Source organism: Paroedura picta, chromosome 16 (genome assembly GCF_049243985.1).
Source record: "Paroedura picta isolate Pp20150507F chromosome 16, Ppicta_v3.0, whole genome shotgun sequence".
Taxonomy (NCBI): domain Eukaryota; kingdom Metazoa; phylum Chordata; class Lepidosauria; order Squamata; family Gekkonidae; genus Paroedura; species Paroedura picta.
The window spans coordinates 29,100,093-29,125,400 of record NC_135384.1 but is presented as its reverse complement, the minus strand read 5'-3'; the positions used below and the strand labels follow the sequence as shown (position 1 = coordinate 29,125,400).

At 52.6% G+C, this 25,308-nt stretch overlaps 1 protein-coding gene across 6 annotated transcripts in view; it reads right to left on the bottom strand.

The window, feature by feature from the left end:
• Positions 1-24,832, bottom strand: part of FMNL1 (formin like 1) — a 53,719-nt gene extending 28,887 nt beyond the window's left edge. For 5 of the 6 annotated variants that reach the window (XM_077312939.1, XM_077312944.1, XM_077312940.1 and 2 more), the window contains exons 1-3: positions 24,295-24,832; positions 4,014-4,097; positions 941-1,024 (exon numbers count right to left, since the gene is read on the bottom strand). In XM_077312939.1, coding sequence (XP_077169054.1) covers positions 941-1,024; positions 4,014-4,097; positions 24,295-24,495 — 369 coding nt within the window. In that variant the 5' untranslated portion in view covers positions 24,496-24,832. The remainder of the gene's footprint in view (positions 1-940; positions 1,025-4,013; positions 4,098-24,294) is intronic. The other variant, XM_077312938.1, reaches the window with a different exon arrangement.
• Positions 24,833-25,308: the final 476 nt, after the last annotated feature.

Sequence of the window (25,308 nt, the reverse complement as noted above, 5' to 3'; positions counted from 1 at the left end):
TTTAGAGCAAGGCAGAAGCAGGAAATCCAATCCGGACCAGAGAAATAGTCTGCCTACTGTATGGATAACAAGCATTCACCCCCATGTGCTCTCAACCAAGGGTGCTAAATCTTGGGTGCTACTTTGTTCCTACCCAGGTTTCCAAACCAAAGAGTCAGAACTGCCTCTGACCCAAAATTGGGTCCCAGTTCAACAAATAATGCAGCCAGATGTTCTTTCCCGAGAATCAGTTCATAGCTCCCTCTCTTTGTGGCCAGCAGGTGACTTTGCATCCAGCCAGCCCCCAGCAGGACACCTGGATCACCAACCACAGGCCAGAAATCGCATTTCTGCATGATGCTGGCTCAGGACCCATTCTTCAAGGTCTGCGGGGATGCACCAAACTGCAGCTCGTACTGCACGCCACGGAATTGTGCAGGCCACTGCAAATCAATGACAGCGGCCGTTTCTCCTAAGAGCGCGGAGGGGGGGGGGAATAAAAACCCAACACCAAGAGCAGATGTGTGCGGCTTGGACCAGCGACATGTGCATTATTTTCTGCTGTTGGCGAAAGAGAAATTGATATTTGGGAGGGGAAACAGGGCAGGGAAACAGCTGGGAAAAGGTGCATTTTGCTTCCACTCTTATGTCAGCTGTGAGTCAAAGCAGGGGCTTGGCTGCTCTGTGTGTGTGCACAATTTCTTCTGATTTGTCCCACTGCAGACCCCCCACCCCCATATGGTACTCAGAGCAGCTCATGGGTTTCCTGACCACTTGGGGAGGGGGTTAGCAGAAGGCAAAAAAGCACCATTCTTGGCCCTCCTGATCCAACCCAACATACTCTATGTAAGATGTCCATCCATGTCCACAGTTAAATGGAAATGTTCAGAGAGAAGGGCTGCAGAAAACAAGGCGAAATGGGAGGAAGATATGGAGCTACGAGAGCCTGGTGAGAACTTACTTTTCCGCTGAATCCACCCGTGTCTAGATAGCTCTTCAGCTTCTGGATGTAGGCGGAAGGGGGGTTCTTCACTTGGAACCTTTCCTGTAGGGAGACGCAGGTGTAGGGCGAAAGGGAAGAACAGCACAGATTTTAATGAGACGAAGGGACGATCCTTGAGAGGCCACGTTCTGAATGCTCATGCGCACACCCACACACCCACCCATCTGTCTTACTCTCACTGGTGGCTCTTCAACCTCACACCTGTCCTCGCTTGGGGAAATCTGCTTAACGGTGGGCTGTCCACAGAAGGAGAAAATTAACAGCACGAGAGGGAGGGCAAGGGAAGGCAATTGCAGGCCGCTTTGGACCTCCTTAGGGCAGTGCAAAGCGGGGTATAAAGCCCAACTCTTCTTCTGAAGTCTCTCTAGCGTTCAAAACCTCCGTGTCTTTATTCTCTGCTTGGAGGAGACGGGGAGGCCTTGAACGTAGCTTTATCCTTAGCTGGATCTCTTAGCATTTCTATGAAGGTGAGCAGAGCTACTATTTGGAGGGGAGTGGACAAATTTGCCCTCCCTGCCTGGTTTCAACCCAGAGGGGGAGGAAGCCCTGTTAAAACGCTCATTCCAGACCCCGGCAGGACAAATCCCTTTCTTCACGGTCCCTGTAGCCACCGGTAGACCATGACCCTGTCCCATCCTCTCCTTAGGCATTCGGCTGTTATTAGACTGGAAGAGTTCCCTTCCTCCATCAAGCCTGCTTTTCTTAGCTTCTGCGGGAAGGGAAGGCTTCTCCGAGCAAGGTATATATATTTAGACGAAACAGATTCTCTGGCCCCTTTGCAATTTCATTTTCAGGCTCAGCGTGACGCAGAAACTGCCTTGCTGGCCCATCTGCCGATCAAGGGAGGGCGGCCCAGTTCGTTCTCCGAGATGATACAGTCAAGCCCCATCTCCATCTGAGCAACCTCACCCGGAGGGGCACGGGGAAATCCTCTCCCCTGTAATGATGCTTGGTTGACCCCAACAGCAAAGTGCCTTAGAGCAGGGGTAGACAACCTGTGGTCCCCCAGAGGTTCATGGACTACAATTCCCATGAGCCCCTGCCAGCAAATCCTAGCAGGAGCTCATGGGAACTGTAGTCCATGGATCTCTGGAAAGCCACCCCTGCCCTAGAGAGAATGGAGGCTTCTGATTAGGACTCCAGGGCACCTTTCTCAACCAGGTTTTGGGGAAAACTGCAGCTTCTTGATGGCCCTGGAAGGGCTTCCCGAATGGGTGGGAGTTGATTCATTCTTTAAATATTTATATTTCAAATCTGTTAAACTTTTATCGGGTGATATGACTACATGCGGTCATGTTGACCCACCCGCCCCTCCCAAAGTGGCCAATGGTAGGCCAGGGGGGCGTGTCCTCAGCCATGCATGCCAGTCATGTTTTACAGGATTGAGCCACTTCTGGGGTTTCCCAAAGTGTGGACAGTGTTTCAGGGGGTCCTCACTGGTCAGAAAGCAGAGAAAGCCTGCTCTAGGGGATTGTACCCCCACTGAGGTCTGCCGCCCCCCCAATCTCCAGGACTCTCCCAACCTACTCCCCCATTCCCTGCTGGCACCTGGGGGCAGGGCCAGACGACTCTCCCACACACCCCGTTTCCCACTTCAGCTTTCCCCGCGTCCTTTCCTCCTCCGCAGGAGCATTCTCACACTCCGGGTTTTGCATTTAGATCTGAAGACGCCAAACACCTGCCGGGTGCAAATTCAGCCTCCCCCCCCCACACACCTCTTCCCCCGCATCCCAGGCTCGCTTTGAGGAGGCTGCCTCCCCCTCTGCCCTCCGCTCCCTCCCTGGCATGTGCTGCGAGTCACGACAGATGCCCCCCCTCCCCTTCCACGAGGCCTGGGGAGGCCGATGGCCTCATGTGCAGGGAACGCCTTCCGCGATCCAGAGGTGTCGGTTTCAGAGGCGCCACCCCAGCGGCAGAGCTGTCGCAAGGGATCTGTCGAGGGCCTGAATCGCCGGCAGACATCTGCAGGCCTCGGCATGAGTCACTCCTCTCCCTTCCCTCTCTGTCCTCTCGGCATCATTCACAAGTCGCTTCCTTTATTAGCTGAGGAATATATAGCTTCACAGCCGCCCTTTTCTCTCTTTTTGCACACGTCTCTCTGGCAGCGGCTCGTGCTGCGAAGGGACCCTGGCCTTCCAACAGCTTGCCGGAGGGTCCTTCGGAGGAGGGTGGGGACAGAAGCAGCCCCCCTGTTTCTCCCAGGCTGGTATTTTTACCGAGCTGAGGCTGGTCTGGTCCAGCAGGGCCCTCCTCTGACTCTTTGCCCTGTTGTTGTGCAAGACAGGCTGACCTCTGAATGCACAGGGAGAACTGGGGTCCCACCTGCCATTCTAACTCAGCTTCTGTACGCTGATCCCATCTGTGCACGCAGACTTAGTACAGGAAATCAGATCGGAAGGAGGTGGTGGGGTAAGGACGGAGGACGTGACCCAAATCATAAGAAGAGCCCTGCTGGATCAGGCCAGAGGTCCATCTAGTCCAGCCTCCTGTCTCACACAGGGTCCAGCCAGTTCCTCTGGAGGGCCAACAACGGCACACAGAGTCCAGGGTCTTCACAAGAACATCTCAAGAGCCCTGCTGGATCCGGCCAGGGATGGTCCTTCTAGTTCAGCATCCTGTCTCACATGGTGGCCAACCAATTCTTCTGGTCAGCCAGGCTGGGCCCTTCCTCTCATGCTGCTTCCTGGTCCTGGGATGCCTCTGAATATGGAGGTTCCCCTCAGTCACCATGACCGGCTCCATGAACCTTTTAAAGCTCTTTATTCCTGCGGTTTACACACTACATTCTCTGGCAGCAAATTCCACATTTTAATCCCCCTCTGTGTAAAGTGGCATCTGCTGGCAGGGGCTCATGGGAATTGTAGTCCATGGACATCTGGAGGACGACAGGTAGACTACCCCTGCTCTAAGGAACTTTGCTGTTGGGGTCAACCAAGCATCATTACAGGGAGAGGAGAAAAAAACTGTTTTAAACGGGCTTAAAATTTGTTCTGCTGAGGAGGGAGAGGGAAGAAATACCTGGCCCTCTTACCTGGTCACAGATCAGCTCCCATTTCTTTTCGTTGTCATATTGGCTGAGTAGCTTCATTTTGTCCGGTGGCAAGTTCATAGAATTCTGAAGAAAAACAAGGACAGAATCCAATTGTTTTGCATACACCTGTAACCGGCATGGTCAGAAAAAATCCCCAATAATACAGCCCCCCACAAGAGAAAAGGAAACGGTGGGAGGGGTTGGCATGCCAGCCTCCAGGTGGGACCTGGGGATCCCTGGAATTACGTCTCATCTCCAGATTATAGAGATCAGTTCCCCTAGAGAAAATGACTGTTTCTGAGGGGGGGGACTCTATGGCTTTGAGCCTCCCCAGGCTCCCCCCCCCCTCAATTTCCAGGAGTTTCCTCACATGGATATAGGCTCCCCTAGCTACTGGATATTATTACTATTATTTATTGAATTATCAATAAATGACAGCAGCACATCACAAAAAGTCAAAGGGCCAGTTCACCCCACAGGAGAACATTTGCCCAAGGTGTCAGCCTTCACCCTCCCATCCTGCTGCTCCTCGGAAACACACCTGGGAGTTTCCACTGCACCTGCAACGTGCTTCCCGAAGAGGAGGAGGAGAGGAGGAGAAAAGCTAGTTTTTAATATCCTGCTTTTCACTACCAGAAGGAATCCCAAAGCAGCTTGCAATCCCCTTTCTCTTTCTCCCCAGACAACAAACATCCTGGGAAGCAGGTGAACCTCAGAGAGCTCTTAAGAGAACTGGGACTGGCCCAAGGTCGCCGAGCTGGCTGCAGGTGGAGGAGGAGTGGGGAATCAAACCCAGCTCTCCAGATTACAAGCTGCTGCTCTTTAGCTGTGACACCAAGAGGCCAACCTGCTGCTTTCACCTGGTCCTTGTCTTCTGTCCTACAGTTTCTGGTCTCATGACCTCTCTGGCCCTTCCACCTTCTCTCTGTTAATTGACTGTCCCCAAGTATCAAAGAGTTTTGCTCTTGGCTAGGCTAAATTATTTCCCTACTGCTGCTAGTTCAGTAGGGATGCAATGGGGCAGAATCCACCTTCCAAGAGAACTTCAGGCCCCTCCTGGAGGTTGGCAAGTCTGTTTTACCACCCCACCAGTTTACTATCCATGGGTTTCTTACCCACAGCCCTCCCACCTACTGGGGGGGGGGCTCCTGCCCCAACCATAGCCCTGTACAGTGCCAAGTTTATCTATTTATTAAGAAATTCCTACCCTACCATTCGTTTTGATCATAGACTCCTAGAATCCTAGATTGGGAAGGGGCCATGCAGGCCATCTAGTCCCACCCCCTGTTCAGTGCAGGATCAGCCTCAAGCATCCAGGAGAAGAATCTGTCCAGCTGCTGTTTGAAGACCGCCAGTGAGAGGGAGCCCTCCACCTCCTTTTGGCTCATGTTGGAAGCCTTCCTCCAAATTAAAGTGGTTCTTCCGCTGGAGGAAGCCCTCTTTTGGCTGAAGCATCATAGAATAACAGAGTTGGAAGGGACCTCATGGGGCATCTAGTCCAACCCCCTTGGTGCAACATTTGTGCTGGACAGTCTGTGTTTGTGTCTTTCCTGGAATCTGGCAGCCCTCCGTAACCTGAGAGGCCCAGGCGGGGCTGAGCCTCCTCCACAAGGGCCCGGAGTCTTGGATGGCGGAGTTCCCTTTTTGCTGCTGCACCACCAGAACAAGCCCCCTTGTGACCAAGCCTCCCGCTTGCCTGGATGAAATCAGCGGGTATTGAGAGGCCGTTGGCTCAGGAGCAGGAAGTTGCATGCTAAGCATGTGCTCACAACCGCGGTTGCTCAACCCGGCCGTTCTCACTTCCCCCACCAAAGCTGGTGGTTACAGCAACGCAGGACGGGGACAGCAAAACAGGATGACGGAGGCCCCTGCAGCACTGGGGCGTCTCTTACACTCAGGCCCATTTATCACAGCTGCCCGCATATGCTGCACCGATTTCTGTCTTTCTGGATAACAGAAGCATGCTGGGGCTACAAGAAGTCCTTCTGTGACCTCACATACTCAGCTCTGAGTTAACTAACCGTACCGGAAAGCAACTGCTGCTCAGGGTATCCCTATGAGCATAAAACTAAACTGACCAGGTTCAGCATTAACCCAGACTTGGCCAGAGTGTGGTGTCATAGTTAAGAGTGGCAGCCTCTAATCTGGAGGACTGAGCTTGATTCCCCACTCCTCCTACCCCTGCAGCCAGCTGGGGGACCTTGGGCCAGCCACAGTTCTCTTAGAACTGTTCTTGCAGAGCCGTTCTCTCAGAGCTCTCTCAGCCCCACCCACCTCACAGGGTGCCTGTTGTGGGGAGAGGAAGGGAAAGTGTTTGGAAGCCGCTTGGAGGCTCCACTTGGCAGTGAAAAGGGAGGCATGAAAAACAAGCCACTCTGCTCTGTAGTCTGGAGAGGAGCTGTAATTCTGAGGGGTCCCCTTGGTCCCACCTGGAGGGTGGCACCTCTGATTTACAGCCGCCAAACTCTCAAGATGAACGCTGACCCTGGCCGGTTTAGTTTTGTGCTCATTGGGATCCCCCCAACAGCCGTTGCCTTCCGGTCAGGTTAGGCAACTCCGGGCCACGGTGCAAGGTGACAGCAGGACTTCTTGTAAAACCTGAGCTGGTGGATGAAAAGGAAGAGTCTCTTTGCAACATCCGTACATCCTTTCTGAGTATTTTTTTAAAACGTCATTTAATGTCAACAGGGCTCCATCAGTTCACACCAGAACTGCCTCCTACCGATCTGCCGACAGGCACCAAACCCCTTTGCAAAATGCAACGGCTGCATTCATCACCAAGCTCTCAAATCAACTCGTGCCCCAAAAAGTAATCCTGCACTTGCGCTCTGCAGAAATAGCATGGCACAGACCCCTCCCAAGTGCAGGTAAAGAGAGGCCGCCTTGCAACGGAAGCAGCTCACGGTCTCCCCAGCAGCCGTTGTGAGCCTGTAGTGCAGAGGGGGCCAAGCTGTGGCACCCCAGTTGGCCATGGACTACACGTCCCATGAGCCCCTGCCGACATTTCGCAAAACCCTGCTTTAAAGGAATTTTTTTAGAATGGGGGACCGGGTACCAGCTACATAGTCTGTGAATCTGCTAGTACTCGGTCCCCCTTAAAAAAAAACAAAAACATTCTCATCATTTATGGACGATCAATAACTTCTGATTATATATTGCTGAGGGTCTTTATGGAGCATTAAAGATATTTATGGATGCAGCGTTCAAAATATGTTTAAATTTGGGTCAGTGAGAAAATTCACAGAAACATGTCGATAAGCGGGCCATGCTCTGCCAGGATTTCTGCTTCAATAAACAGTCGCTGCTTTATCGTCCTCCAGTGGTCCTCTCTGCTTCAGCCTCCCGGTGATAACTGGAGATCTCTTGGACTCCTAGGGATGCCAGTCTCCAGGTGGGGCCTGGGGATCCCTTGGAACCATGGCTCATCTCCAGGTGACAGAGATCAGTTCCCCGGGGAAGATGGCAGCTGAGGAGGTGGGACTTCATAGTGTTATATGCTACTGAGGTCCCTTCCAGCCCCAAATCCCATCCACTCCTGGCCCTACCTGGAAACTCTCCAGGTGTTTCCAACCCAGAGATGGCAACCCTATCTCCAGACTATAGAGAGAGGTCCCTTGGTGAAAATGGATGCCTGGAAGGCTGGACGCTACCTCCTTGTATCCCATCGAGGTCCCTGTATTTCCCAGGTCCAACCCCAAAATACCTAGGAGTTTCCCAACCAAACCTACCATTCGGTTTCCCACCCATGGACAGTGGGGGTGGGGCGCAGACCTGGGAAATAGAAAAAAAAATTAATAAAATCCTAACATAGTTTGAGTGAAAACCATTGCAGAGGAGAAAGCCAAATGTACCATTGGGGGTCAGTCTCTACTACGTTTGCTAAGAGAAAAACACAAAATTTGGAGAGCAGGATTGGGGTTGGTTGGAAGACCCTGGTGACCTCACGTCCTATTTCAGTGTTGATTGGCTGAGCCTTGTGGTCTCACTTCCTGTCTCAGTGTTGATTGGCTGAGCCTTGTGGTCTCACTTCCTGTCTCAGTGTTGATTGGCTGAGCCTTGTGGTCTCACTTCCTGACTCAGTGTTCATTGGCTGAGGCTTCTGGACTCACTTCCTGTTTCAGTGTTGATTGGCTGAGGCTTGTGATCTCACTTCCTGACTCAGTATTGATTGGCTGAGCCTTGTGGTCTCACTTCCTGACTCAGTGTTCATTGGCTGAGGCTTCTGGACTCACTTCCTGTTTCAGTGTTGATCGGCTGATGCTTGTGATCTCACTTCCTGTTTCAGTGTTGATCGGCTGAGGCTTGTGATCTCACTTCCTGACTCAGTATTGATTGGCTGAGGCTTGTGGGCTCACTTCTTCATGTTGACTGGCTTAGGAAGGGACCTCACAGGCGAAATAATGTCCAAAGCAGCCATCTTCTCCAGGGAAACTAATGTCTGCAATCCGGACATCGGTTGTAGTCCTGAGAGCTCTCTAGTCCCCCCCTGGAGGTTGGCAAGCCCGGATCCCATGCAGCCGCCTCCACTTTGTCCCACAAGCCTTGTTGACCTTCAGCATTTCAAACGGCCTTGGCTCCCGACATCTCAGTTTTCCCGAGAGCGTGCAGACATTACCATCTGGAGGCCGGTTGCCACAGCAACCCTGAGAGCAGCCATATTGAACAGGACTGCTGGTGCTCAGGGTTACCACGCAACTGCAAAAACAGCCCCCCCCCCCCCGGTTTCACCAGATTCACAAGGGGGGTCGATCGGGCTGCTTGCAAAGGGAAGCTGCCTGCCCCAATTCCTCCTCAAAGGGAAGCATTGAGAAGTCTCTCAATGGGTAAGCGTGACCCAAGAGCCGTGTCCCTTCCCTGCAGGCTCTTAAGATGAGTGCCGTCCTTCAGGGACTCCTCCAGAGAAGGGGAAGGGTCCTGGGGCAAGAATGCAGTGCTCCCCCACACACACACACGCACCCACCCCCCAGATAGATACAGGTGGGCAGTTGTGTTGGTCTGAAGCAACAGAACAAAGTTTGAGTCCAGGGCTTTTTTCTGGGTAGAAGCTTTGGGGTCCATGCACACCGAAGCATGCAGGAGCATGAAAGCTCTTACCCGGAAGTAAACCTCATGAGTCTTGAAGGTGTTGCTGGACTCAAAACTTTGTTCTTTTACAATTCGTAAAGAACACAGGAGTTCTTTTGGGTTCTCAGCCTCGTAATCCTAACGCAGAACCAGGGAACGCCCTAGTTCTCCTGGGTCCCCCCCCGTTGTTCTTTATAGCTATTAGATTAAGAATTATATATATTTATGAATAAGACGGTTTTAGACCAGCAAGGTAAAAGAAGCATAACAATCAATGCATACATGGATAATCAGCATTGTTTCTTGTATTGCTTATAAGTTTTATGTAAACCACCCTGAGCCTCCGGGGAGGGCGGTATAGCATCAATATATAATAAATAAATAAAATAAATAAAGTACAAAATAATTATGAATTAAAACCTCAAAAATGATCCGGACACCAGCTGCTAACATATCTTACAAGCAATGGCAAAAAATCTCGCCGTGTGTGCAGAGAGAATGTCTCAGAGATTCGCAGCCCGACACCTTCCGAATCTGGACAGCCGGGGAAATGAGTCACGATGGATGAAGCAGTCCTGGAACGAAGGACTGGACAGTGAAGTAAAACAAGCACTGAGGGCTCAATTTCCCCTGATCCACAAAGACACACCCTTTCTGCGAGCAGAATCTTTTTGCATCGGCTGTCCAGCACAGCAGAGGGTAAATTAAGAACTGATATTACACCTGTTATAGAACTGGAATGGGCACAGGGGGATTCCAGTTTTGTGACTCAAATGCACCAACGCTTAGCAGGGTAGTGAAGAAATTTGCAACTGCCTCCTTTGGTGCCTAGCTTCTACAGGGAGAGGTGAAGCCGTCGCGAAAGGTGACCGCCCTGACCTCTAACCTGAGGAGGGAGGTAGCGGCTCAGGGACAGAGTTCCTCCAGGCACCTGCTCCGCCATGGCCACGTTGACAGGGTCTCAGGCTGAGCCTTGGTGAGTTTGGGATCAAACGAGCCCCTGGACAGAACCATGGAGTGGCGCATCACCTCCCTTTCCCCTACAGTTCACTTGGCAGGACAGGGAGAAATCTTCTAAGGCGAAGCGAAAATCAAAACCGCCAGCTAATTGCACATTAAGTGGGCCCTGAAGTGCATCAAGATTAATGCTTGCAAAAAGCCAGAAAAGGGAGTGAGGGAACTGCAAGGAAGACATACAAATGCTTAATTTTTTTAGAGTGGCACCCATGCTTGTTTCACAGGGGAAGCTCACAACAGAGGGGCAGTCTGGAGCACCATAATGCAAGGAGGACGTTGGTGGGTTGTGGGTTTTCCAGGCTGGGTGGCCAACTCAGGAATCGGCCCTATTCAATAAACAAAAGGCATGATTTTTAGGCAGCTGAGTATTGCAGCCAAATTCCTGCTCTGCCACTTGACAATCAGGGCACACCCCTGGCCCTGGGCAGGGATGCCAGCCTCCAGGTGGGACCTGGGGATTCCCCAAATTACAGCTCATCTCCAGGCAACAGAGACCAGTTCCCCTGGAGAAAATGGCTGCGTGGACTGTAGATGTCTATGCCGTTATACCTTACTGAAGTCCCTCCCCTCTGTAGGCTCCTCCCTCTGCAGGCTCCACCCCCAATGTCTCCAGGTTTTCCCCAGCTTGAAGCTAGCAACCCTAGTCTGGGTTTCTACCAAAGCAGAGACTGCCCTGCAATTGCCAAGAGATGAAACGAATTGGGGGTTGGGGGTTGGAGAGAGTCACGTAACCAAGTGGCAGGGTGTTGCTGGCCCACTTTGCAACGGGATGACGAGAATTCACAACCGAGAGCTGTGCAGGGAGCCCAGGGAGAAACGCTCTTTAGTTTTATTGTTTTGACCCTAATGGCTTACGTTTAGAATACCTTACTCATTATCCCTTGGAACGTCCTTGGCACCTCCCCCTTCTCCATTAAGGAATTATTTAAGCCTCCCGCTGCTTTCTCCCCGGAAAGGTACTTACTTAAGCCACTGGCCAACATGAAGTCTCCGGTTAAGTGATTTGGCAATGAGCTAAACGCAGGGTTTCTCTCTCTCTCTGTTCCTCCCTGCCTGGCTTGTTTTCCTGCCCTTGGAAAAACATACATTTTGGGCAGGGCAGAGGACTGGGATGGCTGGATCCATGAACCGCAGTCCAAAGGAGCAGATTTCTGTCAAAGGGCTGTTCCCACACAAGGCATTCGGTTCTACGTTTAAGCAGCTCCTTTGCTCACGCCAACCTCTTTTTAATTTAGAGTAGTGGTCGGCCAACCGGTTGATGAATTAGAGCTTTCTCCCCGTCATGCCCTAGCTTGCCTGTGTCATGACCCTGGCCTCCCTTGGAGGTCTCCCATCTTGCCAGGGCCAGTGGATTTCCACGCAAAGGGCAGGCAGTTCTAGAAAAAGCTGCATCCTAAAGGACGATTTGGAGGTTCTTCTGGAACACCAGGGAAACCTGAAGGGGAGCTAAAAACCCGTTCCAATAATTAAACGGCTCTGAAATGGCTCTGGAGGTTTCACGCATCATTTGCCTCCCAAATTTGCGCCGATGGACCAGTTCAAAAGAAATCCACCTCTCGGGGCAAGGAAGACAGACCTGGAATCTCAATTCCCTCCTGCAGATTTTGCTCGCCCCCTTCGCTGGAGGCCTGCAGGATCTCCAGTGAGTGAAGCATGAGTGACATGTTCTTGGCTGCAGTCCCAAGTTTCAGCCATGTGAAATTTTATCGGAGTCAGCAAAGGAGATGCTGCAGAGGCACCACCCGCCTCATGTTAACCAGCCATGGAAAAGCCCTCCCCTTCCCCACCCCCTCAGACCCTGCAGAACAGGGCACTGACTTGCTCCTAACCTGAGGACACAGCCCACCCCATCCATCCGTTGTTAACCTGAGCCTGCATTCCGCTGAATGCTCTTCTAGCAAAATATCTTGAGAGATTCCATTGTTAACCTCAGATCCGGGCCTTAGTGGTCCTCTTGACATGCATGAAGACACTTGAATCTGCCTTATACAGAATTGAACTGTTAGTCCATCTAAATCAATACGATCTATTCAGGCTGGCAGCATCGCACTAACATCTCAAGTAGAGACTAGGGTTGTGCCGTTCCAGGCCTATTTGGACACTGCCGCACACAACCCTAGCAGATATATAGATAGAAGAAAACAGAGAACATCTTATTCTTGAAGAGCTGTTTGGCAGATCCTGCAGTGAGCAGAGGGTTGGAATAGACGGCCTGTACGTCCCCTTCCAACTTCCATTCTCAGACAAATGACTGGGTTCAAACGAAAAAGGGATATTGCGCCAACGGCCAGATTAACATCTTGCTCTCACAAGCAAATTGAAAGATCCTGCAAGGGCAGCTTTCAAGATAAGGTGCAACCTTGTGTTATTGGCGGACTGAATATGTTATTATTCCATTAAAGCCATTTTAAAGAGAATAACAGAGATTGAGTAGAAATCAACCGATGTTTAGAAATGTGGATCTTATTGGTACATTATTGGGACACAGAGCCATTTCGCTTACTTTTGGTACTTTAGTAGAAAAATAAAAATGCCCTCAAAGGCAGGAACCTCATTCCGTTTGTATTACGTAGAAAATATGGGCAGCGGCCTTTAAACTGCAGAGGCAAAATCTGAGGAGGTTACCTGAAGGGATAACTCAGGTTCTGGTAGAGCAGGGGTAGTCAACCTGTGGTCCTCCAGATGTTCATGGACTACAATTCCCATGAGCCAGGACAACTTATGCTCGAACACGAAGCAGGTGTCCCAAGGAGCAGCATTTCTTTCCAAGAGTGGCCTTCCCACTTAAGAGCCCCCATGCTAAACGAAGCCCCTGCCCAGAACCACAGGAAAAGCCACATGTGCAGATAATAAAACCTTCTTGCAGAGACCTGCCTCCCTCTCTGAAATGTATGCAAACAGCCTGGTTCAGAATAGGGGGAACTAGCCAAAACGATGGATGACCCTCAAATTGTTTTTACATCTGAAAGACAAAAGCAGGCACGTTTTCAGATGAGTCGGAAATGTCAAGAATCGGAGAGAGGATGTGGGCAGGTGGGTGTGGGCTTTATTTAAGTCTTCCTGCATCAAGATGGCCTTTGACAGATTTTAGATACCAAAGCAGACCGCAAATACAAATGAGAGCCTGAATAGCAAAATCTACCGAGGCCACCTCTCCAATTACAAACAGCCCCACCGCTCCCTTCAGTCATCATGTAACTAGCCAGTTTGGTGGAGTGGTTAGGAGTGCAGACTTCTAATCTGGCATGCCGGGTTCGATTCTGCGCTCCCCCCCATGCAGCCAGCTGGGTGACCTTGGGCTCACCACGGTGCTGATAAAACTGCTCTCACCGAGGAGTGATATCAGGGCTCTCTCAGCCTCACCCACCCCACAGGGTGTCTGTTGTGGGGAGAGGAAAGGGAAGGGGATTGTAAGCCGCTTTGAGCCTCCTTCAGGTAGAGAAAAGTGGCATATAAAAACCAACTCTTCTTATTCCAAGGGCTTCATGCAGGTGTCTGCCCCAGGATGGTTCACTTTGCTGTCACCAAGGGAAGGGCCTTCTCAGTTATGGCCCCTAGCCTGTGGAATACACTCTCGGAGGAGACCTGTGCCAGCTTGGTGGAGCGGTTAGGAGTGGCAGCCTCTAATCTGGACAACTGGGTTTGATTCCCCAATTCTTCTCCACATGCAGCCAGCTAGGTGACCTTGGGCTAGTCACAGTTCTCTTAGGGCTGTTCTCACAGAGCAATTATCTTTGAGCTCTCTCAGCTCCCTCTCCCTCACAGGGTGTCTGTGTTGGGGAGAAGAAAGGAAGGCGATTGTCAGTCGCTTTGAGACTCCCTCAGAGAGTCAAAAATAAAGTCTAAAACTCAACTCTTCTTCTTCCAGACTTGTTTAGTTTCTGCCGGGCACGCAAAAATGTATTATTTAGGTTGGCCCTCTGCAGTAACCATGTTTGGGCTGTTTTAATAGTGGCATGGTGATAGCCCTGTACTTTAATGTTAATACTTTATATTTGTTATTTGTTTTTTATTATGAGGTATAAGGGGCTCATGGGAATTGTAGTTCATGGACATTTGGGAAGCCTCCATCCGGCCACCCCTGAGGGGGTCAGCTCCCTGAATGTGTGGACATTGCAACCGACTCCGGAGGTACCTTAAAAACTAACAAGGCTTATTTCAGTATGAGCTTTCATGAGTCACGGCACACATATCTGGAGATCAAACCAGGAACAAGGCTTGTGAGCATGCGCACACACGGTTAGGCAGCTATTTCCCCACCGCTGGACACTCATTTTCTGCAGAGTGTGGGGTGGGGTAGGGTGGGTGGGGCGAGGCCAGTTAGGATGGTGGCATGACATCAGTTCCACAGAAAACCTCCAAGTGAGACCAGTCCTCTCTAGGAATTCCTATTTTACCATAGAATTCCCAGCAATTCCTAGCGGCGCATGGTAGGGCTTCCAGTATGTTCCAGAAATGACATAATGTCTTTGCTGGTGATGGCTGCCCTCCAAGTCTGTCCCTGGTTTGGGGTTTCTACTTCGTGGGGAAATCACAAGAGGAAGAGAAGAGCATGAAATTCTGTGCGGGGAAGACAGGAAGCAGGAATGCTGGGTGTGAAACCGCTCTTAAAACTTGGAGTCATGAGTTTTCTGCGTGCCTGCGACAAAATTAGCAGTCAGAAATAAAGAGGAATGGGTGGGGGTCAGTCAGAGATTGAAGCTGTTAGGCAAGGTGACAAGTGAAAATTTAAGGCACCAAGAGAGCGAGAAGGGGGGTGGGGGGGGACCATTGGCTGCTGTGTGACATCACTTCCAAGGGAAACCCGGAAGTGATGTCATGCCTCTCAACAAGCACGGGAAACCTCCACATTTTCCACAGAGATTTAAAACCACAGTTTCCTGTGATTCCTACCATGGGACAGCAACGCCTCCAAGTTTTTGCCGGAAGTGATGTCACGCCACTGCCTGATGGCCATTCTTTATGGTCATTTTTCTCCTTTTGGCCATAGCGGTGGCCACTGGGGGCTGGTAGGGGCAGGGACAGACCACCGTACAGATCCATGTTTATAGCCTTGGAGGAACAGCCAATCAAAGTTCAGAGGGCGGTCTAGGAGATGTCTGGAAGTGTCCGGGCAGGGGCTGTGGCTCAGTGGCGGGACATCTGCTTGGCACGCAGAAGGTCCCAGGTTCAATCCCCGGCATCCCCAATTGAAACACTGATGGCCCAAGGGTCTGATTCAGCAGAAGACGGTTCCATATGTGTTCATTTGTGCTATCCTTTCAGGGCAAAACCCCGCTGGATCTTGGCCTAAAACAGGGGTAGTCAACCTGTGGTGCTCCAGATGTCCATGGACTACAATTCCCATGAGCCCCTGCCAGCAAACGCTGGCAGGGGCTCATGGGAATTGCAGTCCATGGACATCTGGAGGACCACAGGTTGACTACCCCTGGCCTAAAAGTTACAGAGGTGGAGATCAGCCTGCCGCGGACCTATTGCCTGTCCTTGCAGGTAATCCCCTTTGCCTTTCCCTCAGCTCAAGAAAGGGAGGGCCTAAGGCCGGATCCGGATCCTCACCCACCTTCTGCCAAGGGCTGCCTTATTACTGTAATGCTGCCACAAATACCCGGGACTGGCTTATCGGTTCAAGAAGGGCAGAGGCCCTTGTGTTGTGCAGAAAATTAAGGCCACAAAAGGTGGCCAGGAGTGGGTGGGTAGCCAGGGGCCTCTCTGCAGGCACCTTCCCGACCAGCGAGCTGTCATGTTTTTGACTTCTGCCCGAGAAGGTCGCTTCCTTCCTGTGTAGTGCTCCAAATTGCGCCAGCTTGCATCGGCATATATATATGTGTGTTTGCGTGGAGACGTGACTGAATTTCCCTTGCGCCTCCCCCCTCCCTGCCTCTGCCTGAAGCGAAGCAACCGCCAGTGAACCTGCTGTGCACATCAACAGGAAACAAGCACTGTTTTGAAAGGGGGGGGGGTTTGGCTTTGTGCCTCCCCAGCCTTCAAGTTTCCTTTTTTTCTGCCAGCATGGAGGAAAGCCCCTTTTGGCTCACAAGCCAACAGTCACAGACAGGTCTGTCCTCTGAGAACAGGGATGCCAGCCTCCAGGTGGGCATCCTTCCGAATGACACCTCACCTCCAGGCAACAGAGCTGCTTAGAAGGTGGACTCGAAGGCATCAAAGCCCCTCCTCTCCCCAAATCCTGCTCCCTGCAGCCCCCACGCCCAAAGTCTCCAGGTCTTCCCCAACCCGGAGCTGGCGACCCTGTCTGTGAATACGTATATCTGGAACTAGGCCCATGTCCAAGTGGGGACAGGGGCTCGGCCAAAATTAGAACTTTTTTCCAGACTACAGAGGTCAGTTTTGCTGGTGGCAGCTTCAGAGGACAGACTGACAGCATAACATCCGTGCGAAGCTCCCTTCGCTCCTCGAATTCTGCTCTCCCCAGGTAGCAGCTTGAAATTTCCAGGGATTCTGGACACCTCAGCCGGCGTCCCTACCTGTGCAGCTGTCTCATTTGGTGTGATAAGCGTTGTGGCTCTCTCTTGCAGAGTCCTGGGAAGCCTCTTGGCAGGTGGGCTAGGGGTCTTTTGACGCTCCTGCTCACCAGAATGCACTACTGAGAAGAATTTGGGGAGGGGACTGAAATGACAGGAGGAAGCGGGCTGGAGCAGGACCCTAAGTGCGGAGAAATCTTGAGGAAATCTTGCAGAGTGGAAATCTTGCAGGGACGGCAGCCATTTTTGACAGGTATTGCAGCCACACTGTGTTCAATAAAGGTGTTTGCTCACATTCCAGCCTCCTTGGTGTCCTTTTACACAGTTTGCAGACCCGAATATTACAAGGCCGTCTTCTTGGCTTGCTCTCTCAGCTCAGCCTTGAAGAACCGTCGCCTGGGGCGATGGGAAGAGATGGCTGCCAGCCGCCAGGCGGGGTCCAGAGCGTAACATCCGTGGGCTCAGAGACCGGGACGACGGGAGTTCAATCAGCTCCTTACTGTGACCCCAACATGGCAGGACAAGAACCAAAGCCCCAGCTTAGATGCAAAAGCCCCACAACAGATCTTCCTGCCCGGGCGAGCTATTGGTCAGATTCGCTTTAAACTGACCGGATCCAGCAGATCTGATCTAGCCACTCATTGGTCGGTTACATCACAGGCTTCTGATCCTGCCTCGGACCTCAAGTTTGGTCCTCGGCTGGATTGAAGAAACAACAAGAATTACTCCACAGGTGACAAAGGTCAGCTCTCTTGGAAGAAACAGAGTCATTGGAGGGTACCTATGGGGCAGTGGTAGCCAAAGTGTGGCTCTCCAGATGTCCATGGACTACAATTCCCATGAGCCCCAGAAGGGGCTCATGGGAATTGTAGTCCATGGACATCTGGAGAGCCACACTTTGGCCACCCTTGCTCTATGGTATCCCATCCCTGGTCAGCTCCCTCCTCAAACTCCATCTCCCCCCAAGTATGACCCCCAAGCGTCAAGGAATTTCCCAAGCTGCTGGAATGGGGAAAAGAAAAGGCAGAGCACTGAGTTCAGATAACATTCAAAACAGCACCGTTGCCAAATCGAGCGGAGAAAAAAACGTGGCCTTTTAAGAGTTGCACAGAAAAGGAATTCCCTCCCAGTCGCTTCCCTCTCGCATTCGATCCCTAAACGTTCAAAGGGCCAATCGCCGTCCGGATTTTCCATTCCTGGAACGAAACGCCTCCAGACGTCCGTAAATAGTTCATTACCTAGAAGGGTAGATATTGATTTGGAGAACGACAAAGGCTCAAAAGACAGCCCGAAGGAAAGCCAGCAGGCATTACACAAAACAACAACAACAACAACGCCAGAACCATTGCATTTGAAGATACTACTCTTGGGTTCACGTCTAACGTAGACTTATCCGCACGCAATCCTCAGACAAAAACACAGGCCAATTCTCAGTGCCAGGAATTTGGGGAGGAAGAATCAGCAAGGCTTCCATTGAGAGGGTACCCCCACAGCTAGGTGGCTAAGTTTTTGGACTTCGGATATACTGTGGCTCCTTATGTTACACCTGGGAACCAAGAATGCCCACCTTCTCCGTGCGTCTAGAAAAAGTCACAACATAAAAAGGGGATCGTTTTTTAAAGTTCACAGAAACTCCAAGAGAGCATTGGAATCCTGGGTTTTCTAGACCTGGGACTATGATGTGCCCTTAGGAAAATAAATATTTATGAGAGAGAACGGAGTTTCATTTTCAAGCAGTCTCACGCTTACAGAAAGACAACAAGTCCTCCCCACGCAGGCACCCAAACACGCCTCCTTGGTAGCCACAAATTCAACCAGCGCAGCACAGAGTCACAGAGAGTTTGCTGGACATACAGGAAGGGTTTGGAAAGACTTCAAGTCTACCTCCTCCAGCATCCAGTTCCCCAGGGAATCTTTGGGGAGTCCACAGACGGGGTGTGAAGCTCTCCCCTGTTTCTCCCTGTTCTCCAACATTCAGAGGCCGCCGGACATGAAATCTCCATTTAACTATCAGGAGGGGCAGTTAACAGCCACGTACAAATTTCAAGGTCCAGGAATTCTGCCAGGGGAATGATGCACAGCATTATTGCTGGGGGCATCACACTACACAAACGTCCCTTGGTCCATCTCCGTTTCAGATGCTTCGAAATGGCCCAGAGGATTCATTTCTTTCTTCTCCGGGAGAAATACTCTAAGTGGACGGTTGGCAAATACCACGAAAACACATTTCCACTCTGCCGTTCCTCAAAGGATGCTGGATGGGGGGATGTGGGCAACCGGATGTCTGTCACGTCCGCACACGTCAGATAATGCACTTTATACGGAGAGTTTCCTGTTCCACACAGGAAAATCCAGTTGCAAAAAGCACATTCAAAGTGCATTATCCTGTGTGTGGAATGGGCCTACGACCGTAAATTCTCATTTTAGGATTAGTTTGTAAGTTCTGACTTCAGTCAGGGCTAGAGCAGTTCATATCAAGCCCGAATTTCCCTCCTCTGCAGGAAACCAGCCAAGGGCAACTTCCTTTGCTACTCCTTCTCTTTCTAACAACCCTCGGGCCTCCTCAGAGTAACCGTTTAGTCTTTTCTGAGTAAGCTTTTCTCGTAAGCTAACCGCTCTTCGTAACATTTCCCCCCACTCCTTTTCAGCTGAAAACACCAAAGCATCAACCGAAAGGGCGTACGGACCAAAGTATCTGACAAAGTGGAGGGCTGGAATGGATTTGAAATTTGAGCGCGTAGCCGGGTTGGTCTGGAGCAGCAGAAGAAAGCTTTGTTCAAGGTGTAAGCTTTGGTGTGGGAAGCCCACAAATTACACCTTGAATAAAACGTGGTGGGTCTTAAAGGTGCCGTTGGGGTCCACCTCTGTTCTAGAATGAATGTTGCGAGTTAGTCTTTAAGGTGCCACTGGACTTCAGCTACACATCCGGAAGAGGCTCCTGACAGTTAGAGTGGTTCCTCAGTGGAACAGGCTTCCTCAGGAGGTGGCGGGGTCTCCTTCCTTGGAAGTTTTTAAGCAGAGGCTAGAGAGCCCTCGGACAGAAAGGCTGATTCTGTGGATTTAGGCAGATGGTAAGTGGACGGCACCTGGTACGGCGTCCCCATAAAGAGTCTTCTAACCACAGAGTGGCCAAGCTGGCAGAAGCAGAGTGACTCATCTTAGAACAGTTTCCTTTCTGAAAGGAGGTGTCCTGATTCTCCTGGTGCCAAAGGTATGCTTGAAATGGCCTGGCCACCTCTGGGTGAAATCTCCAGGGCCAGAGGGCCGGCAGAAGAAAATTCCACTGACTGCAGAGAAGGATCCCCTACGCTCTGCAGCCCTCCGTGCTAAAGAGAGGGCTTGAGAAGCAGCAGAGTCAAACTACTGCAAGATAATACTTGAGACTCAATTTTTTTTTATTTTATAGAGACTATATTTTCCTCCCTTGGTGCAGAATTTGGACATCTGTTTCTCAGAGCTTTAAGCTCTGCTTTTTGCACCGTGAAATTAACTGCTATTCAAGACTTGTCGATTCCCTCCCCCCCCCAGAAGATTAACCTCATTCTTAAAAAAAGAAATTTAAATCAAAATGTGATGAAGGCAATTGCAGTGCGTGGAGACCCAATTCAGTCCTGGCCGGCTTAGATCTCGCAGAGGCGCAGAAGTCCTTGGTGTTCATTTTATTTTATTCATTTGTCCTCAGGGTTTCTCCCCGATGGGGGTCCAAAGCAGCACATATCGTTCTCCTCTCCTCCATTTGACCCTCACAACACCCCTGCAAGGTAGGTGAGGCTGAGAGAGCCAGAGCTTTCATGGCACAACTGGGATTCGAACCTGGGTCTCCTGGCATCTAGCCCTGAGCTCTTAATCGCACTGGCTCTCAATAGTCCATAACAGCACAGCTGAGGAAAACCTTGGGAGCCACACTTGAATAATCCCATGAAGGGAAAGCACAGAGCCAGGAGCTGGAGGAGCCTGAAAAGCTGTCGGAAGGTCGTGAGCCAAAAAGGGAAACCATCTGCCACTCAAAGGGCTAAAATTCTCACAAGCGCTTCTGGCAACAAAGGTGAGCTTGCATCCGGGATGCTGCTGGCAGCGCTGGGCGAGGGATTTTCCAGCACTGGTTTCAGCGAGGAAAAGGCGTTTGCTATTTTCCAGCCCAGCACCTGCCAAGGACACTGAGTGAGCCGCAGCTCTCTCCCAACAGGCTACGGATGCCAGGCTTGGGGCTGGCCACGGCTGCACCTGACAGCCAAGTGGTTCCTGGCTTCTAGGAGCCATGCAGAGTTCCCGTAGACAAGGCCGACAGGCCTGGGGGCAGCCGGGAGACAGACTGTCGGGGCGAGGAGACTCACAGAAGGGGCCAGAAGAAGAAGAAGAGCTGGCTCTTAGATGCCGCTTTTCTCTACCCAAAGGAGTCTCAAAGCCTTCCCTTTCCTCTCCCCACCACAGACACCCTGTGAGGGAGGGCAGGCTGAGAGAGCCCTGATATCACCGCTCGGTCAGAACAACCTGGCACCAGTGGAGGCGTTATAACCCTACAGCCCCTCCTCCTACCGGAAGGTCTCTCTTGAGCCTGGGGCACCCCCTACAATCTCCCAAGCAGCAAATCCCACAGCTGTCTGGTTCCTAACACATTCTCCTCGCCTATGGGCTGGAAATGAGTAGCAGAAGGGCCCAGGGATGCTACTTAGAAGGCCAGAGGTGTTGACGAACTCCATCCTGCATCCTGCAAGTCCAATCCACACACGCCTATCTTAAGCCCACCCTGTAGCACCCAGTACATCGACAGTCAAAAGCAGGGGTAGTCAAAACTGCGGCCCTCCAGATGTCCATGGACTACAATTCCCATGAGCCCCTGGCAGGGGCTCATGGGAATTGTAGTCCATGGACATCTGGAGGGCCGCAGTTTGACTACCCCTGGTCAAAAGTATCCCTTGAATAGGGTCCTTTCTGTCTTTGGCGAGTCTTCTTGTAGCTCCTCAGCCCAGTCTTCTGCAGTTTAATTAGAGATGCTTGTCTCTCTGCCCGGCCTGGTTTTGAAGCATCTTCGAGGCTGTCGTCCGTCCGTCCCCATCTCTCTCCCCCCCCCCTTGCTCACATCCCTCCCTGCTCCAGCAAGGGCCAAGATCTCAGAAGGGCCGTGTTTTCTTTAACGCTACCCAAAGTGTGAATGATCAGACCTTTTTTTAAAAACAGATGCAGGGATGTGGTTTAAAAATAAATTATTTTTGCAATGTAACCAACCCACGTGATTCTATGTTGAGTGTTCAATCCCACCCCTCTGCCCCACCTAACTGAACCCAGAGAAACCACCACTTCAGCTTTGGGCCCACGTGGGGTCCCCTAATATATTTTTAATCTCACACTTCCTCTGAGGGAGCTCAGGCAACAGTCCTTGGTCCTCTCTTGTCACTATTACCTGCAGAACATTTATTTATCTGTTCATTCGTTCGTTCATTCATTCTTTCATTAATTCACCCCTGAGGCTCAGGGCGGTTTACGTAGAATGTAAACAATACGCTGAACTTGTTCTACATCAGAACAAAATAGGATAACGTACAACAGTGTTAAGAACACTAGATAACTGTTTATCGGAGTAATGATCAACAGGTCCGCGGTTGAGTCCACATAGACCCACATCCCTGCGAGGTGGGAGAGGCAAAGAAGCAGTGAGTGTCCCAAAGACACCTCTTGAGTTTTTTGACAGGGGAGGCTACCTTCTACTGAATCGGTCCATCAATGCCGGTATTTGTCTACTCAGGTTGCAGCAGGCTCTCCAGGGTCTGAGGCAGGGGTCTTTTGCAACACCTGCTCCCTGGTCCTTTTACCTGGAGATGCTGCCAAGGATTGAACCTGGGAACTTCTGCCTGCTCTCCTGGCAAACCGGCTGTGGCCAGTCTCCATTTGGTCATTAGACATGGTGGCCCTCAAAGCTCTGAACGAGTTGGGTGCCTTCATGCATGTGTTCATGGAGGGGGGTAACATCTAAGCACCCTGGCCAGCCTAACAGGAGTAGTAGAAGAAGGCGTGTCGGTTCTTATATGCCGCTTTTCTCTATCCAAAGGAGTCTCAAAGGGGCTTCCCTTTCCTCTCCCCACAACAGACACCCTGTGAGGGAGGGGAGGCTGAGTGAGCCCAGATATTACTGAAGGAGAAGAAGAGTTGGTTCTTATATGCTGCTTTTCTCTACCCGAAGGAGGCTCAAAGTGGCTTCCCTTTCCTCTCCCCACAACATACTCCCTTTGAGGGAGTGGAGGCTGAGTGAGCCCAGATATTACTGAAGAAGAAGAAGAGTTGGTTCTTATATGCTGCTTTTCTCTATCCAAAGGAGTCTCAAAGGGGCTTCCCTTTCCTCTCCCCACAACAGACACCCTGCGAGGGAGGTGAGGCTGAGTGAGCCCAGATATTACTGAAGAAGAAGAGTTGTTTCTTATATGCCGCTTTTCCCTACCCGAAGGAGCTTCAAAGTGGCTTCCAATTACCTTCCCTTTCCTCTCCCCACAACAGACACCCTGTGACAGAGGTCAGAACAGCTGTATCAAGGCAGTGAGAAGCCCAAGGTCACCCAGCTGGCTGCATGGGGAGGAATCAAACCCAGTTTGCCAGATTAGAAGTCTGCACTCCTAGCCACGAACCCCAGCTGGCTCTTGGGGGAGAAGGTCAAAGGACACTCCTCCCTTCATTGGGCCACATCACTTCCCCGCATCTCGGAAGGCGAGAGGCTCTTCTTTGTGAACATTGAAAAATCACCAAAAACAGAGAGATGTCTCTCTACAAACCCATGGCTAACACGGGCCTATCTAGGAAGAAATCCTGACGCCCAGCAATAAACTCTGCACGAATCCTGCCCTCACAGAATTCCAATCTAGGGAATGATTAATTGCAAGCGGGGATAGAATCAGCCCCACCTGGTACCCATAACCTGCTAAACACAGACCACAGAAGACAGCTAATAGAATACGAATGGCAGTTGTGGAGACTTGTTTTTTAAATGGGGCAAAAGACCGGGTCCTGAATGCACTTGTGGGGCAGCCCACCAAGCTATTTTCCATCGGTCCCAGGAACGTGAACATTGTGCTTCCCAGGGAGATGTGGCAGAGCTCTTTGTCCCCTCCCCAGCTACAACTGCGTGGATCAAAAACTTCAATATCAATGTTCGGGGGACCACCCAAACAGCCCGCATGACTGTTGTGCCCACATTGGGATGATGTATTTTGTATTATTCTAGGCTTCCCGTGGGGAACTCTGCCATAGGATACTAAATCCTCTACTCAGGGAATCAGGAGGAAGCAAAGTCCTCCTCCCTCCCCTCGTCCCACTTGTTCTCAGCCAGCTTTCCCAGGAAACTGGGAGCTCTCCCAGCGCAATGCACCTGCCGACCTGAGGGCCACGGGTGGGGGTCCACCGGGGCCCCTCCCCCTCCCTCCCCCCCCCCCCCCGGGGCTGGTCGCAGCACCCAGCAAAGCTTGCAGCAGCTTTGGCCAAACCGCCGAAGCACCAGAGGGCAGGAGAAAGGGGGCTGCGGGGCCATAGGGTGGGCAGGGGCTGCTTGGTCTTGCCGCCTCCGATGCAGGAGGGCTGTGGAAGGGCAAGACCAGCCCAGGGAACCCTCCCAAGGGGCATTGGGGGGGGGGGGCTGGTGGGCCCCGGGGTGGGGTGGGGTGGGGTGGGGAGGGAGGGCCCTTCCTCTGGAGACGTTGCCCCAGCCCCTTCCCTGCCTCCCCCCCGGCGGGGCTTACCAGGACGTGGGCGAAGCGCTCCTCGAGCTGCCCGGCGTCGGGCATGGGCTGCTTGGGGGCGGCGGGCGGCTTGGGGGGCAGCGGCGAGCTGGCGGCGGCGGCGGCGGCTTGGGCGGCTGGGGGGGCGAGGGCGGGCGGCGGGCCGCGGGGCTCCTTGGCCGGAGACGCCGTCTCCAGGCTGCTGCTGGCCGCGTGGCCCATGGTGAGCGCCCCGGGCGGGAGAGGGCGGGAGGCGGGCGGGCGGGGGGCGGCGACCACCGCCACGAGGCGGCCTCCTCCTCCTCCTCCTCCTCCTCTGGCTGCAGCGGCTGCTTCGGCGGGGCGGCACGTGGGGGGCGGCGCGGCCGGCGGCGCATCGGGATCGGGGCCAGGGCGGCCCGCAGTCAAGGTGACTCCTCCGCGCCGCGCCTCCCGCCCGCCCGCCCAGGCGCTCCCGGGGAAAAGGCCGCCTCGCCCCGAAGAGGAAGCGGCCAAGGCAGCTCGCCACGCAGGCCCCGGGCTCGGGCTCGGGCTGGGGCTGGGGCTGGGGCAAGGGGGGGGCGGCCGCCACTCCTCCTCCTCTTCCTCCTCCTCCTCCTCCTCCTCCTCCTCGCCTCTGGGCGCTCAGCTGGGTGCGGGAGGCGCGCGCGCTGGGCCCGGCGTCCGGGCTGTCCCTGGCCACGGAGAGCGCGCCCCCTGCGCCCAGCCCCGCGCCCTACCCAGCCCCGCCAGCCAGCCCCCCGGGCTCCTCGCCCGCCATGCCCAAGGCAGAGCGCCGCTCCTGGAGCAGCCATGCCAGCCTCCCGGGGGCGACGGGGGTCCCACACGCCCCGGATGGCGGCTCCTCTCCGGGCTACAGCGAGGAATCGAAGAGCCCCCCGGATCCGACCAGGGAGGGACCCCCCACGCCAGGCCAGGCCAGGCCAGCGTCCCGTCTCAGCCGGGGGCCAGCTCCCAAGCGGGGCACAGATGCCGAGGCCTTCCTAAGGCCCTGCTGGATCGGACCAGGCAAGGTCCAGCCGCCTGTTTCGCACC